This window comes from Calonectris borealis, chromosome 1 (genome assembly GCF_964195595.1).
Source record: "Calonectris borealis chromosome 1, bCalBor7.hap1.2, whole genome shotgun sequence".
In the NCBI taxonomy this organism is placed as follows: Eukaryota; Metazoa; Chordata; class Aves; order Procellariiformes; family Procellariidae; genus Calonectris; species Calonectris borealis.
This window is the reverse complement of record NC_134312.1, coordinates 87400254-87414163: the sequence shown is the minus strand read 5'-3', so window position 1 is coordinate 87414163 and position 13910 is coordinate 87400254. Positions and strand designations below refer to the sequence as shown.

The 13910-nt window shown below is 48.3% G+C and overlaps 2 protein-coding genes across 5 annotated transcripts in view; both read left to right on the top strand.

The window, feature by feature from the left end:
- NCAPD2 (non-SMC condensin I complex subunit D2) overlaps positions 1-6019 on the top strand; it is a 28494-nt gene extending 22475 nt beyond the window's left edge. For 3 of the 4 annotated variants that reach the window (XM_075165425.1, XM_075165416.1, XM_075165407.1), the window contains 5 exons: positions 2725-2805; positions 4880-5066; positions 5276-5402; positions 5533-5691; positions 5887-6019. In XM_075165425.1, the coding sequence (XP_075021526.1) occupies positions 2725-2805; positions 4880-5066; positions 5276-5402; positions 5533-5691; positions 5887-5969 (637 nt within the window). In that variant the 3' untranslated portion in view covers positions 5970-6019. The remainder of the gene's footprint in view (positions 1-2724; positions 2806-4879; positions 5067-5275; positions 5403-5532; positions 5692-5886) is intronic. The other variant, XR_012676142.1, reaches the window with a different exon arrangement.
- Positions 6020-11258: 5239 nt separating this feature from the next.
- LOC142091112 (C-type natriuretic peptide 2-like) lies at positions 11259-13631 on the top strand. Its single transcript, XM_075170041.1, has 3 exons — positions 11259-11357; positions 12832-13122; positions 13388-13631. The coding sequence occupies exons 1-2, from the start codon at positions 11259-11261 to the stop codon at positions 13102-13104; spliced, it is 372 nt and encodes a 123-aa protein (XP_075026142.1). The 3' UTR covers positions 13105-13122; positions 13388-13631.
- The last annotated feature ends 279 nt before the right edge of the window (positions 13632-13910 follow it).

Sequence of the window (13910 nt, the reverse complement as noted above, 5' to 3'; positions counted from 1 at the left end):
CTACATTTATGCAAAGGGGGTGCCAGATCCAGGGAAGAGAAACTACAGTGACATATACAAAATGCTTTTTCAGTTGTTCTCCTTGATCTGACTTTTTCAGTCTGCATCTGAAATGGAATCATGCTGAGGGGAATCGATTCTAAAGCCACATAGTTGGGGGTGAGAAGAGACTCCACAAAGAGTTTCCACTAGCGCATTCAAAATTACTTTCCCTCTAGAAAAGGAAAACAGTTGCGTTTATGCATGGGACTGTGGATACGCAACATTAGGAGAACACAACAGATTTTAAAGACTCTGTCGCCTTTGCCATTTTGGTGACCTATTGGATTTTTTTAAGCAATTTTAGTAAAGCTGTAGTTAAGGTAACAGATTTGGGTTTGGGGTGTGGGTTTTTTGTTTTGTGCTGGGTTTTTCCCCCCCCCCGAAGAAAGCCTTACTCCATAGTATAGAGACATATTTCAGTCTGAGGGTATTGGTTGCTCCTAGACAGCACAAAGAATGTCTTTAGTGGTAATTACAGAAATTTTCCTCATATCTGAAACTTAACCGCATGAGGGTTTTTCTGAGTTGCCTGAATCCTTGTGGATTACAGAGGGGAGTGTTGGACAAAACAAAAGTATTGCTGTTGCTGAGTAGAACATCAATAAAATCTCTAGTGATATTTCAACTAGGCTTTCTGTCCACGAGACTCCAGTGCATTTAGGAAGAGGGATGGAATTTTGGACAGATAGGAATTGCAAGGTACAGAAAAGGTCTATTAATGAGGCTGAAATTGAGACTGGAAATAACTTATGGCTGTAAAAGTATATGGATGTTTTGCTTTAGCTTTCAGTAAGGAGGGTGATGTGAAATAATGGAAAATACAGCATGTGGCTACTGACAGCACATGCAGAAGGGGAAGTTTGTGTCTGAAGTGGAAGCAAACCATCACAGGGAAACAAGAAGGCACATATAAAAAGATGGGACATAATTCTGGAATTTTCAATACAATTTTTAATAAATGTCAAAGCAGAGGTGTTACCACAGACCTCGAGAATAGTAAGTGGAGCACTTGTATTAAAGTGTTGTTAAGACAGCTATAGATGGACTCTTCTGACTTCCAACAACATACAAGGAGAGAACTGGAGGCAAATAAGAGAACAGACAGTTATTGATTTAACAAAGTAGGCAGGTATCAAATTAGTCTAAAGTTAATGAATTTTAAAGATGACCTGATCATCAGTTAGCCACCACATCATATCCTTTAAACAGGGGAAAAAAGGGAATAATAGTTGAAACTGAACTGTTTTCCCATATGAAATGCTTACACTGTGGAGAGGAACCAGTTTAACTCAGAAACCATGGTGGACAAAAGCACGGGCTAGGAAGGAAGCAGTGGCTTATGCTCCAGGGATACTTGCCAAACTGGAGAATAGAGAAGTGTAAAAAAGATGGGTGTAGTGAGGGGAGCATCACTGTTAAAGGACTAACTCATGCAGAATGAGAGGGTTACAGTAATAACTGAGATGAAAACTAGCAGAACAAAGTGTAAGGTTGAATGTTTAGAAATTGTTTAACCTCTGCTGTAAAGCTATGGCTAAAGTTAGGGATGCCTTCCACTTGCTGTTTTAGCAGTCAAGTTATTTCTGGTTTACCTATAGGGAAGCATTGGTAGAGCTGGTGAGACCTTGCCTGGAATGCTGCCGTGGTTCTGGTCGCTTAAGTTAAAGAAAGATGAATTGATGCTGGAACAAATGCAAAGGGAGGACTATTGAGGACACGGTCTCTGTTCTGTATCTTAGAAAATAAGTTTGGTGTGGTGGTTGTAGACAACAAAGACTGAACAAGGATGTGCTTAGAGTAGTTATATCAAGGCCAGTGGCAACCTGACTGAGCTTAAGTTAGTAGAAATGTTGGTGCAAGAAAAAGGGAGGCCAGCAGGACCTTCTTAATAAATAGAAGTTATTCAGTGATTTCTGTGAGGACATCATGCAAAATGCAGAAGTACTTAACTGTGTTAAAGTCCATGTCTCTCTGTTCCTCAAGAAGCTAAGAAAAATGTAGGATCAGGTTAGCAGTTAAGTTCTGTTAGGCTATGTTCCCACTTCAGTGCAAAGTAACACTCACTTTCGCATTGATCCAAAATATAGCAACACGCCTTCACCAAACTAATAATGAAAAAAAATTCACAGGAACTTTTTTGAGGGGGGGAAAAAAAAAAAACCCTGCATGCCACCCTAACTCCCCTCAAGGTCTGCTTGTCAGACATACTAGTCTACCAGTGCAACTTGTGAAGTGAGGAGATTGTCTGGAGATGTTGCATGCTCTTAAAACTGGATGGAAGGAGCTGATCAAAAGTTGACACTGCAGCCTTTTCAGCGTCCCTCCTACCTCAGACCCCGCACAGACATTAGCACTTCTCACTCCAGACCTGCAAGGGTCTTTGCTTTAGCTGGATTTCTTAGTTTCATCCTAGGCAGGTGCTATTATGCAAACATGCAGTTTTAATTATATGTTATGTCACAGCAGCTGTCCCCAAACAGGGACTGTGATTACTATTTGGAATATTTATATGTGCTTATAGCTTCTCCTGAACCAAGTCTGAGGCATGCAGAGCTCTCTTGTCTTCTTTTGGAGGACTACCCAGCTGATCACTGGATAGCATAGCTGCAAGCATCCCATGGTGCAGGCAGAAATAGGGTTTCCTCTCTGGGCTCTCAACTGTGTCATTTTTTTCCTTGGCAGACATCTCTTCTCATATATTACAAAAGACAAACAGACAGAGAGCTTGGTGGAGAAACTTTGTCAGCGATTCCGGACTGCCAGGTGGGTTGTAATCCTAATTTTCCTGACAAGCAAGTCTGCTTCTTAGGAATTGTTACAAGAAACTAGCTTGTATACAGTGGTTGTAACAGGTTCCCATCATATTCTTCACGTGGCAAAGTGACAAATACTGACATAACCTGGATTAGGTCCCTTTTTCTTTTTTTTCTATCTTACTCCTAAAAATACATGAATAAATATGTATAAATTAAGGCTTCTGGTCTCATTACACTGTGATTGGCCCTTCTCCCTTCCCTCCTTTCCTAGGGAAAAGATTTTGTGACAATTTACATTTGCATTACAGCTGAGCAAGGAGACTTCCCACGTGTGGGTTTTATGCACGTTTGTGGTCCTTCTCCACGGGCTCTTCCCTTGCATCTCAGCTAAGAAATCAGTGTGTTCAAGTGAGAAGTTGGGATCTCCTCAGCAGTCCTGCCTGGGGTGATCTCAACTATCTAGTTCATACAGGCCTGTCCTTGTTCTGTGCGTCTGGGCTGCTCAGTACTAACTCTACGCCTGGGACTCCGTTTTCTTATTCGAGGGCTTGTGCCACTATACATTTATGCCTTTGCTCTGCTCTGTCTGCAAGATGTGTATGCCTTGCTTATGGCGCCGATTACAGAGTACATAGTGCAGGGCCCACCCCATGAATCTGGGATACCATTTTGCTTCTTGGGTTTTGGGGTTTTTTTTGTTGTTGCTCCTTTTCCCAAGCTGTAACTTCACTGACACAGACGTACGCTTTTTTTTTCCCCGCCAATAAGATAGTAGAAATTTATCTGCCTCTGTAATGTACTTTCAGTGCTATCTTCGTTTTACCTTCCACTGGATTTGGTACACCCTGCCTTCCTCCATTCCTATGGTTTTCCTTCTCCATCGTTTTGGCTTTGCCCTTGAGGTTTAAGCTGTGTCTGCTTGTCTTGGCCATTTGTACACAGTGCCTGGGCATGTGACCTGCTCAGCTGCCTCAGGGAGTTGCATATTCCCCAGAAATATTTAGATTTTGTTTCCTGAGCTGGAGTGGAGAGTGGCCCCTCTCTCCAAAATCGCCTCCCAGGAACACTGGTGAGCTCTTCACAGCACATTTGTAAAGAACCACCTGCATGTAAGCCATGTGTAGCCTTTACTGAAATGCCCTAATATTTCTGTACCACAAAGATGATCAGTTTAATGCACACTAGCGGTAATGTTAGAGCAAGACTCTCACTCCAGGCTAAAACAGGAGCTTATCAGAAAAGATTTTGCAGCCACCATCACCCTCCTCAGCATTTCTGGAGCTGTAAACATAGCAACATGCCAAGTATCGTTCAGACTTTAGATGTGGAAGCACCTGGATGCTGCAGCTTTGTTCTCCATCTGTCTGTGTTTGGACACAGTTGTTCTGAAAGGCTATATGCAAGACAGACTTCTGGACCTCTGCTTTGAATATCTTAATAATAGAGGCTTTTACTTAGCTTTTTTCCTCCCATTTCATCACAGTGGGCTACATTAAAGACGTTAGTTTGGGCTTTTTGGTTTTTTTGCCCCCTTTTTTTTTTTCAGTAACTTTTGCTGGAATTTGAATGTAGTCCTCCTTTGAAACAGTTATTTGTTCACTTTGTATTGTAATGAAAATGGCCTTCTTTATGTAATTGGCCAGGAAAGAGAGAGTGAACATCAAATAAAACTTCTGCTTGAGACTCTCAAACATGCAAAAATGAGCAGCCAGTTTTTTTTTTTTTTATTCAGTTGAAATAAGGCCCTCACCTCACTGAATGTATTTTTTCTTTCTAGCCAGCAATAACTTCTGACATTTTTTAAACAAGTGCCTGTTTAACAGTGAAGCCTTCATGTTTTTCTGACAGACACTAGGTCAGTGTCTTTGATGGAATACAGAGATGGTTGTGAAGTGGTTGGTATGGTATGGCACGGCACTCTGTAACTGACCTGTATCAGAACAACCTGAATCTCATGTTCTGCAGGGCAGAAACACCTGCAGAAAACGCTTTATCCTCACGTGTTGTAGTTCCAGGTAGGACGTGTTCATCCTTACACACCCCTTTTCATAAGAGCTAAGGGCAATCTTTGTCTTTCCCAGAACTGAGCGTCAATATCGGGATCTGTCCCACTGCCTTACTCTGCTTCCCCTCTCGGAACGGGGCATTCACAAGCTGCAGGACAACTTTGACTGCTTTGCAGACAAGCTCCAAGACCCAGCTGTCTACAGTTGTTTCCAAACTGTGCTGGCTCGATTCCGCAGAGCAGGCGGCAAACCTGAGACTAAAGTAAGGAAGGGGGGGCAAGTGTCCAGACTGGGAAAACAATTGCTTTTCACACGCAATGACTGAAAAGCCCTGTAGTTCTCCATATTAAGCAAGCTACTCCTTGCCCCTAACAATTTTTCAGAGAACCTGATGGCAATTCTGCTATGGATGTAATGCTTCTCTCCCCCCTCTTTCTTCCCCCCCCCCCCACCGTGTTACATCTCCATTAGGCTCTGGCTGAAGAGCTGGAGCAGAAGCTGTCTGCCTCCCGTAACCGAGGGCTGGATTCAACAGAGACATGCCAGGAAGGTAGTGGAACTCCAATGCCAGAGCCGGCCAAGCGGAAACCAACAGGAAGTATGTTCCTTTTGTGAGGCTGTAGCCTTCCCCCCGATTCTGCAGGCCAGCAGAGACACCTAGGGACTTCTCCTCACCCTTACAGACAGAATGGCTGCTACCTTTCTTTTTGTTTTTTTTTTCTTGGCAGGTTCTCGCCGCCAGCCCCTGAGCACAGCCAACAGGGATGAAGATTTTGTCACACCCCAGCCTCGCACCCTCCGAAACCATAAGCGTGCCCAAAAGCGGCCTCCACCCAAAAAACCTACTATCACCTTCTCCAGTGACGAGGAGAACAGCTCTGAGGACGGTAAGGCGTTGTACATGTATGCTCAAAAGGTGAAAGTGAAGAAGTGGAGAAAGACTATAGATTTGGCCCATCAGGGATGTTCCTTTGGTAATGGGCAGAAGGTGTGTAGGGCTTCAGAGCACTGCTTGGGTTGCCTGTAGATTTCTCTGTTCAAGGCAGTGGAGTGCTGCTTATTGACACATTTTACTCTCCTAGAGCTATCGGCAGAATTAAAAGAGGAAGAAACCCCCACCAAAACAACTCCCATCACCAGATCTTCAGCCCGCCGGCTGCGCTGAGGGAACCATCTGCCACTGTCTTTAACTAAAAATAAAACTCGTTTTATGCAGCAGTTGCCGTCTCTTGCCTGAACTACCCGATAATATGACAGTGCTTTAAATGAGGACAAAATGGAAGTTACGCACCAGGCTAAAGCAATTCCAAGCCTGTCTTTTGATATCTCCACAAAGGAGGGCCGTGATGAACACAGCTGCCACTTTGACTGTTTTTGCCCTGGCTTTGCAGATTGATTTTGCTCTGATTAAAAAAAAAAAAATCTTTGGAAGAAAGTCTTTCTAAGAGCCCAACTAACCACTGAGTACAAAATGCTCATTCCCTTCCTATTTTATACGTGGTTATAAGTACGCCATTCAGCTTCTCTTAACACAGGACCAATATGATTTTGCTGGGTTTAGGCCCTTTTATGTTTGATCCTTTTTGAAGCTCTTGCCTTGCAAAGCCCAGCAGGGCTTTGACGGGAAGTTACCTGCATCTTTTTCTTGTACAGGTCTCTCAAAGAAGAGTTGAGAGATTTGGGGGGAAGGGAGGAGAAAGGCTAACTTAGACTATAGCTAGAGTGTTTCAACAGAGAATATGCAACATGAGTAGGAAAAAAATACAACTTTTAAAAGTTTTTTTAAAAAAAGGAAACAAACACAAAAAACAACAACAAAAAAAAAGCTTTATAGTTATCCTTGCCTAACTCTGATTTGCTCAAGTTACCAATTATACTGGTAACACTGGTTGTCTCACTGCGCTTTTTGGAATGTATTTGCTGTGAATCTAATTATGTTTCAAATAGAACTGGCCCTTAAGCTCTTTCCTTCCAGGAATGCCACATCAGTGTCCACGCTGGTCCTGGCACTCCTTGGACAGCCATGTGAACATGAAGTGCCCTAAATCTGAATTTGTGTAAATCACATAAACAACCTTTAACCTCCTGTCCCACAGGCAAACTGGCATTTGTCCCAGAGCTATTACTACAGAATTATTTCCTCCTACCTGTCAGTTGCCTAGAAAGCAGACTAGGAACTAGCTGGGCAGGAATTGGAAGGGTTCTCCTGTCAGCAGGTTCCTGCAGATCTTCTGCATTCTCTGTCTTTGAGATTCTACCAAGTTCCTGCAGTCGTCGTGGCCACCCTTGGTTTGCCAGCAAGTAGAGCCTGCTGCTCAGTTTTCCTCTGGCCTGGCTGCGTAAGTAGTGATAAAAGACTACTGCAGCTTATTTTGATCCCTATAAAAAAAAGAAGCGTTAGAAATTGCATAGCTTTACATTGGCCTGGGAATACGGTTTTTTACATGCCAATACCTGAATGGACATAAACATGTTAGATGCTTGTAGAAACAAGTAGAGGAGGAAATGACGGGATGACAGGTGTATTTACTGGGCTGGGACGTGCGGACCAAACACCACCCTCAAGTGCCATGACTCACTGGAAAGATCTGCCCACTTGCAGCCACTAGTGTAATAGCCCCCCCAACATAACCCCCCCCAAAATCCAGAGCACCCCGGTAAGAACAGGACAATCACGTGAAATACAAAGATCAGAAAGCTACAGCAATATTGTCCCTCTTGCCCGTCCTCACTGATAAAATATTCAGCGAAGGCTACAAGAGACAGAGCCAGCAGCTATGGCATTAACAGTAAATACGACACACAGTCATGCATTGCTGTACATGATTCCACCACCACCACCCACAGCGTATGTCACTCACAAATGGGAATGAAAGAAAAAGAACAGCATATATGGATTTCTCCGCAGGCTCAAGGCTTTACAAGTCTGTGCAGTAAATCTTCCGTATATATGAGATCATATGTTGACAATACTGCAGTGAGGGAGATATGAATGGGTGAATGGAGGAAACAAGGTGGCCATAAAACTGCCTAAGCATTGGCTTACCTTCAGGCCATGCTTTTCCACTACAAGTGGTTAAACTTTTTCCTTCAGGAGAGCCACCCAGCCGCCTCTCTGAGACGGAAGGAGGGTTTGGCAGTCAATGACTGGGACTGACACAGTAGCTCCTTCACTGCTTTGCAGTCCGTCTTTTGCTCTTTCCCGGGCACAGGACTGCCTGGTCAACTGAGAGTGGAACTCCTGTTGGTCCCTTTCTGCAGGCTGTTCAAGTGGAGCGTCCCCCTCTCCTCACTGGCCTCTCCTGGTATTGGAGGAATTAGCAATCCTGTGCCATGGACAAAGGAATTCCTGCAGAAAGATGAAGCAAAACCCAAGAGAAGTTTGAACAGCTACACAGTGGCTGCTGCTTTAAACAGCCAGTTGCTGCCCTTTTCCTCGCAAGCAGCTATTTCGGTGGCTGCCATAATGACCAGGAATTGCTGCTGAAGGAGTAATCCCAATACCTTGCTTCTGAGGCAGTGGGATTACTCGGTGCCAAAATCAGTGGAGTTTCCGTTCTCTGAGGGACTCCTGACCACAGTAGGCTCCAGACTCCTACACGTGGTACCAAGGGAGCAACATGAATATCATCCTTTCTTCTGGAGCCTGCAGCAACCATCAGCCCTTTCCATCACCACGGGCCAGGGGGTGTTGCCCCAGGATACTTTGCTCAGTTCCTAGTCCTCCCACTCTCCAGTTGCCCTGTTCCTTTCCTTTATAAGCAACTGTTTGTGAAGACTGATGGTAATTCAGCACGACACCACTTTTCTGGTGGTCTTGCAAGCTCTGGAATCAGTGCCCCAGCATCAGAGGGGAAGGGTTTTTACAGAGGAAACTTGTTAGCACCAGAGAGGAAAGAAGGACAATAACCTATTACAGTCTGAGAAAACTGGGGCAATTGGGGACTCGTCTGCCAAAGCCTTTTCACTTCACGGTCATTGCCAGGACATGTCAGAGCAACTATTCAGTTCTACTGCAGTCCCAACTAGGATCTGGGACACAGAGCAGCTGCAACATCACGGCACCTGAGTCATTGAGCACCTGCAATTTGTCCAGGCTTTGCTTCATTTGCAAATTTGCAAGAATTTGCAAGAAGATTTGCAAATTTTCTACAGTCCCTGAAGTTTTTTGCTTGGTATGGGGCAGTGATGACTCCTTCCCTCCTGCTAGCCCCAGCTTTTGCTGGACTCAAGGAGGGGACCTGTCACTTGAGAGCTCAGAGCCTGTCCATCCCTGCAGGGCTCAGTCTGCGTGCAAGTGGGCTGGAATTCAGAGAAGTTTCAAAACACATTTCTGGCATTCTTCTTGCAGTATGGGGGCCACCACGCTCAAGGGATGCCTGATGAAACCACCGCTACATTTCGCATCAAAAACAAAGTGTTGTTGCTTTTGTACTTACCTTTCGCTCAGGAAGGAGTTGACTCCTGAAACCGGTGTGTTCAACAAGAGATTCATCTGCCTGCGGCTGTCTCTCTGGGGGCATGAATACTTTAGCAGACTGACTCAGCTGCTTCTGGATGGTCGAATGTGACTAGGAAGTACAGAACAACATCCTCGTGAGACATCTTGCATGTGGGATGAACACGTGTTCATTTCCCATCCTCCTTCGTCTCTTTCCCACCCCTCTGAAACTTTCACACCGCAAAGCTCCATACCCTACCGCATCCAGCACGCGGAGGGGCTGGGCGCACACATCCCGCACTCCGTTTGTGCGCAGGCACACCGTCTGAATGCCCACAGGAACAGCATGTCCTGTGACTCTCCAGCAGACACCTGCGCTTTGTGATTTAAAAGGCTGGTATGAAAGTAATCCTGCTCCCCATGAAGTATGTCCGTTGAGGCCATGAGCCAAGGGTCCAGGGAGCATGGACCATGCTGGCATGCCCCTGGTAGCTGGCCCAGGCAAGGGGGTGACAGGGGACTGCCAGACAGGATCACCAGAGCATTGCTCTGGAACCACCACCACCCACAGGTCGCAGGTATCAGGTGGAGCTAACATACTTGGATACCCCCACCTGGACAAAGTCTCTCCTGCTTCCAGCGTCAGTGCTCCAGATTGAAGCCCCACACTCACTTTTCATGGACTGGATGCAAAACAGTTTGTAAAACTTTCTGGTTCCTTGGGCAGGGAAGAAAGGGACCTATAAATCTGCATCTGCAGGTGCAAAATGCTGGGAAGGAAACGAAGGAAAGAAAGACAGGACAAGTATCTGAATTGTGACTTTTGTTATCTCTGCAAAATACCTTTTTTTTTCTAAGTTTCTTCTTTCCTTAAAAAAAATAAGCAAAACAGACAGCAGAACACTGCCTGTCAAATTTTGACCCAATTGCTTTGTGCAACAAGAAGAACGGAAAGTTTAAGGTGTTATTAAACTCAGCCAGCACACCCACTACTAATCCTGTCTGGGAGTACAGCCCCCCCATTCCTCTCCCCTGACAAACTTTCCTGATTAGTTTCTGTCTTCACACCCAGCCTGACTTCTGCACCCTGGTCTCCAAACAGTGACCTCATTGCCTTGTTCAACTGGTGAGAAACTACAGTAAAATGGGAGAGGTAAACAAAGGGGGGGGAACTAATGGCCAGAAGATTTAGGAGGTAGGAATCGGCTCCTCGCCGTCCCGCTTCCATTGTGCGCCTGAGCTTGAGAAAGTGCAAGCTGAGCCTCGACGAGCTCTTTTCTGTGCTGGTTCCTCTGGAAACTCAGCCCAGCCCTCCAGATGGTGTATGTTGAGTGACTCAGGACAACCAGCCTGCAAGTTATATGCCCACTAGTACTAGAACCACGCTCCCGTCACCACTACAAATCTCGTAGAGTTAGTGCTGGAATTCACACACCTTCTGCAACAAGAGCTCTTCATTCCCAGGCCAACCAGCTCACCAAGATAAAATATCAAAAAACAAAAGCCTGTATTGTCACAGAGATGAATTTGTGTCAGCTCTGTGCAGCCAGCAGTGTGACTACCGCTAATTCATGCTCACGCTGATTAGAGAAACAGCATTAACAGCACTCTGCCTATGAGGAGTATGTTCAATATCATGCCATACAATGCAGCCTTCAAGATCCTCCTTCGGGACGTGTTTCAAAGTGTCACCTCATTCCTGACCCTGACAGATACCTCCAGGTCCTGGCCAGCAGTAGCTCAGCTCACATTTGTCTTCCCAGACACTCAGTAAACACCTTTGTGTCCTTTTTCTTTAGAGGAAGGGGTCTTGCTGAGCTCACCCTGAAATATATCACCCTGGACAAAAGGGCTGAAAGGTTAAAGAGCTCCAGGGGGTAGTTCAGCAGAGAGCTGGGGGCCAGGCGCCTGCCAGAACCAAAGCTATAAAGGCAAAGAGGGGCTGGGGACTGCATCTGACACAGATGCTGCAGGTCCTGCCTCGCCTCCCACAAGCCCTGGGATAAGAAGAAGATGCTGGGGCTCCAGTCGTGGCCTTGCTCGCTTTTCCTCCTCTTAGTTCTGCTCTCTGCCAGCGTTCAGACTGTGTCCTTACCAGGACAGAGGCTACAGGTAGGAGGGACTGGGAGAGAGCTGAGGGAGGTTTCAGGAATAGCAGGGGCAATTTGCGGAGGTCGTGTTTGAACCTGAAATAAGTGGGGGGCCCAAATTCCAGCTACTGGAGGCTGCTGTCTGTTCTCACTGCTCCCTCCCCTTCAGTCCAACAGCCTCAGCTCTAGGGTGGCTGTATCTTTGTAACCCAACTCCTAAGGAGCACCAGCACTACAAGGGAGCAGACAGACGAAAGCTTTTTAGTGCTTCCTGGTCTGGGGCAGGCTGCCTGCGGGACTCCCTGCGTTGCCTGCAGAGGCTTTTAACGGTAAAGAGACTAGTCCTGTCCAACTCTGCCCTTTGTCAGCAGCCACCAGAAATTACAGTCCTATCCCTCATCATGGTCAGTGTCCTGGTTCTGACGTTTCAGAGGGAAGGCTCATCCTGTTAGGTCAGGATTTTCACTCCTAAGCTTAGTACTACCCCCCAGTAGCCCCTCTTTAAGGCCAACAGCCCCTGTCAGGATGCCAGCTAAGGGCTTCTTCACTTGCGTAAATCTTTTACCCTCAGCAATTACAGCAATAATATTTTGGCTTTCAAATCTACCCAGCTCCCTCTTACCCAAATCCTAACCTAAGCCCCAACACCTTGCCTTCACGTCACCCTGGGAAAGCTACAGGGAAGTAGTTAGGACGTGAACTAAAATCACAAGACTGATCCTGCTATGACTCACCACTTTCAGTCTTCGCTGAAGATGCCCGTGTCCGCTTCAATTAACTCACTACGGAAAAGAGCTGCACAAAGGCATCTTCAGCCTTACCTCAGCACCCACGTGAGGGACAGACGCAGAATGGCTACCGCAGGCTGCTTCCCTGGGCAGCCATGCCATGCTTCCACTGCGCTCAAAACACCTCCCAACCCTTGTTTCCCTACAGCCGGAGGCTGCCGGCAGTGCCGGGGCTGTAGGATCAGCATGTGCCTGCCTGCACAGATAACCTAGAGGATTCCCAGCAGATGGGGAGCCCCCTTTCCTCACACCTGCTCTGCTCCTGCCTCCCCCTCATCTTTAGCAGCAGGTATTTGGGGCAGATCCGTCCTCCCACCAGCCCTCTGGAAAAAAAGAAATGCCACACAGCAGCCTGAGCACATGGAGGTGCTCAGCGGCAGCAAAAGGAGCAAGGACTGAAGCCTCAGTTACCTTCCAAGTACGGGGGGGACAGTTTGACAAGAGCAGAGCAATCTGCACTCAGAGGCTCACAGCAGCTGCCTGCTTGCTTTTTGGGACAGCTAAATCATTTCAGACTGCAGGAGCTGCTAGTCTAGCCCTTCCCTGCGTCTGGATGCAATGTCACAGGCACAGTGTGCAGGCATCATTTTATGTCCCACCAGAGCCCTAGGGAAGGTGTGGGCAGTGGGGTACAAGGGGGTACAAGGCTTGTCGCCAGAAGCACAGGCAACTCTGCTCTCACCCCCCCCATCTCTCTCTTTGTCCCAGATGCTCCTTTCCCAGTTGCTGCCCCTGGAGCCTGAGTCCACGCTGGCCGAAGAGGACACGAAGGAGGGGTCTAGCTTTGGCCCTCAGTTGCTCTCCTCCACCCTCCCCTTCCTCCCGTCTGGGGCTAGAGCTGCCCGTCCCTCTCTCTGGCGCAAGACCCTCGCCAGTCGCAAGTGGGCACTGCCTGGAGATTGGGCCTGGAAGGCTATGCCCAGGGGCTGCTTTGGGCTGAAACTGGACCGGATCGGGACCTTCAGTGGTTTGGGGTGTTAGCCTTGGAGGGGCTCCGAGGTGAGATGGCCAGCAGTGAGGCCTCGAACAAGCCCGCAGGGAAGAAGTAAGGGGAGACTTGAGAGCGCGGATGGCAGGGAAGACCAGGAGCGAGGGGTCGGGGGCAGTAGGGCAGGCTCTGGGGCCACCACCTGCCTGCAGCCGGGGTGAAGGCTGGGACGCGGAACCACCCGTGCTACCGGGGTTGTGCTGGGGCCCCGGCCGGGGTGCGAGAGCAGGCTGCCTGCACGCCGCTGGGCGGCTGACCAGCCCTCCTTCTCCGCAGCCGGAGGAGACGCAGGCGCCCGCAGGACCGGCTTGGGAACCAGCACGGCATGCCGGCGGCCGAAACGGTGAAGCTCCTGCCCCGAAGGAGAGCGGCGGCCATGGGGAAGCGGCGCGGCGGTACGAAGAGGAGCTGCCCGGCTCCGCGGCTGCCCCTCGGCCGCAGGACCCCTGCTCCGCCGGCAGCCCCCTCCCTCCTCTCCGTGCTTGAGGACTCGCTTGCTAATTAAACAGAGCTGTACTAATCGCCGCGTCCGAGCTCGGCGGCAGCGCCTCCGCGAGAGGCCGTGACTGCCCCCCGGGCGGGGGGCCGGGCGAGGGTCGGGCAGCGGGGCCAGGCCGGGAGATGGCAGCAGCAGCGCCTGCCGGCCCCCACGCGCGGGGCCATGTTGGGTGCACGCCGCCATTCCGGGTGGGCCGGGCGGCACGCACGGTTGCAGCGCGGCGCTGCCGGGGCGGCGGCGGGGGTGGGGAGCGGTGGGTGAGATATCGACCGCGGTCCAGGCGCGGGGGCAGAAGGGCCG

Excerpts from the sequence above, each read along its gene's own strand:
- LOC142091112 (XM_075170041.1), top strand. The coding sequence starts at position 11,259 with ATGCTGGGGCTCCAGTCGTGGCCTTGCTCGCTTTTCCTCCTCTTAGTT. Across the intron at positions 11,358-12,831 it reads TACCAGGACAGAGGCTACAG|ATGCTCCTTTCCCAGTTGCT; the intron begins GTAGGAGGGACT and ends TCTTTGTCCCAG.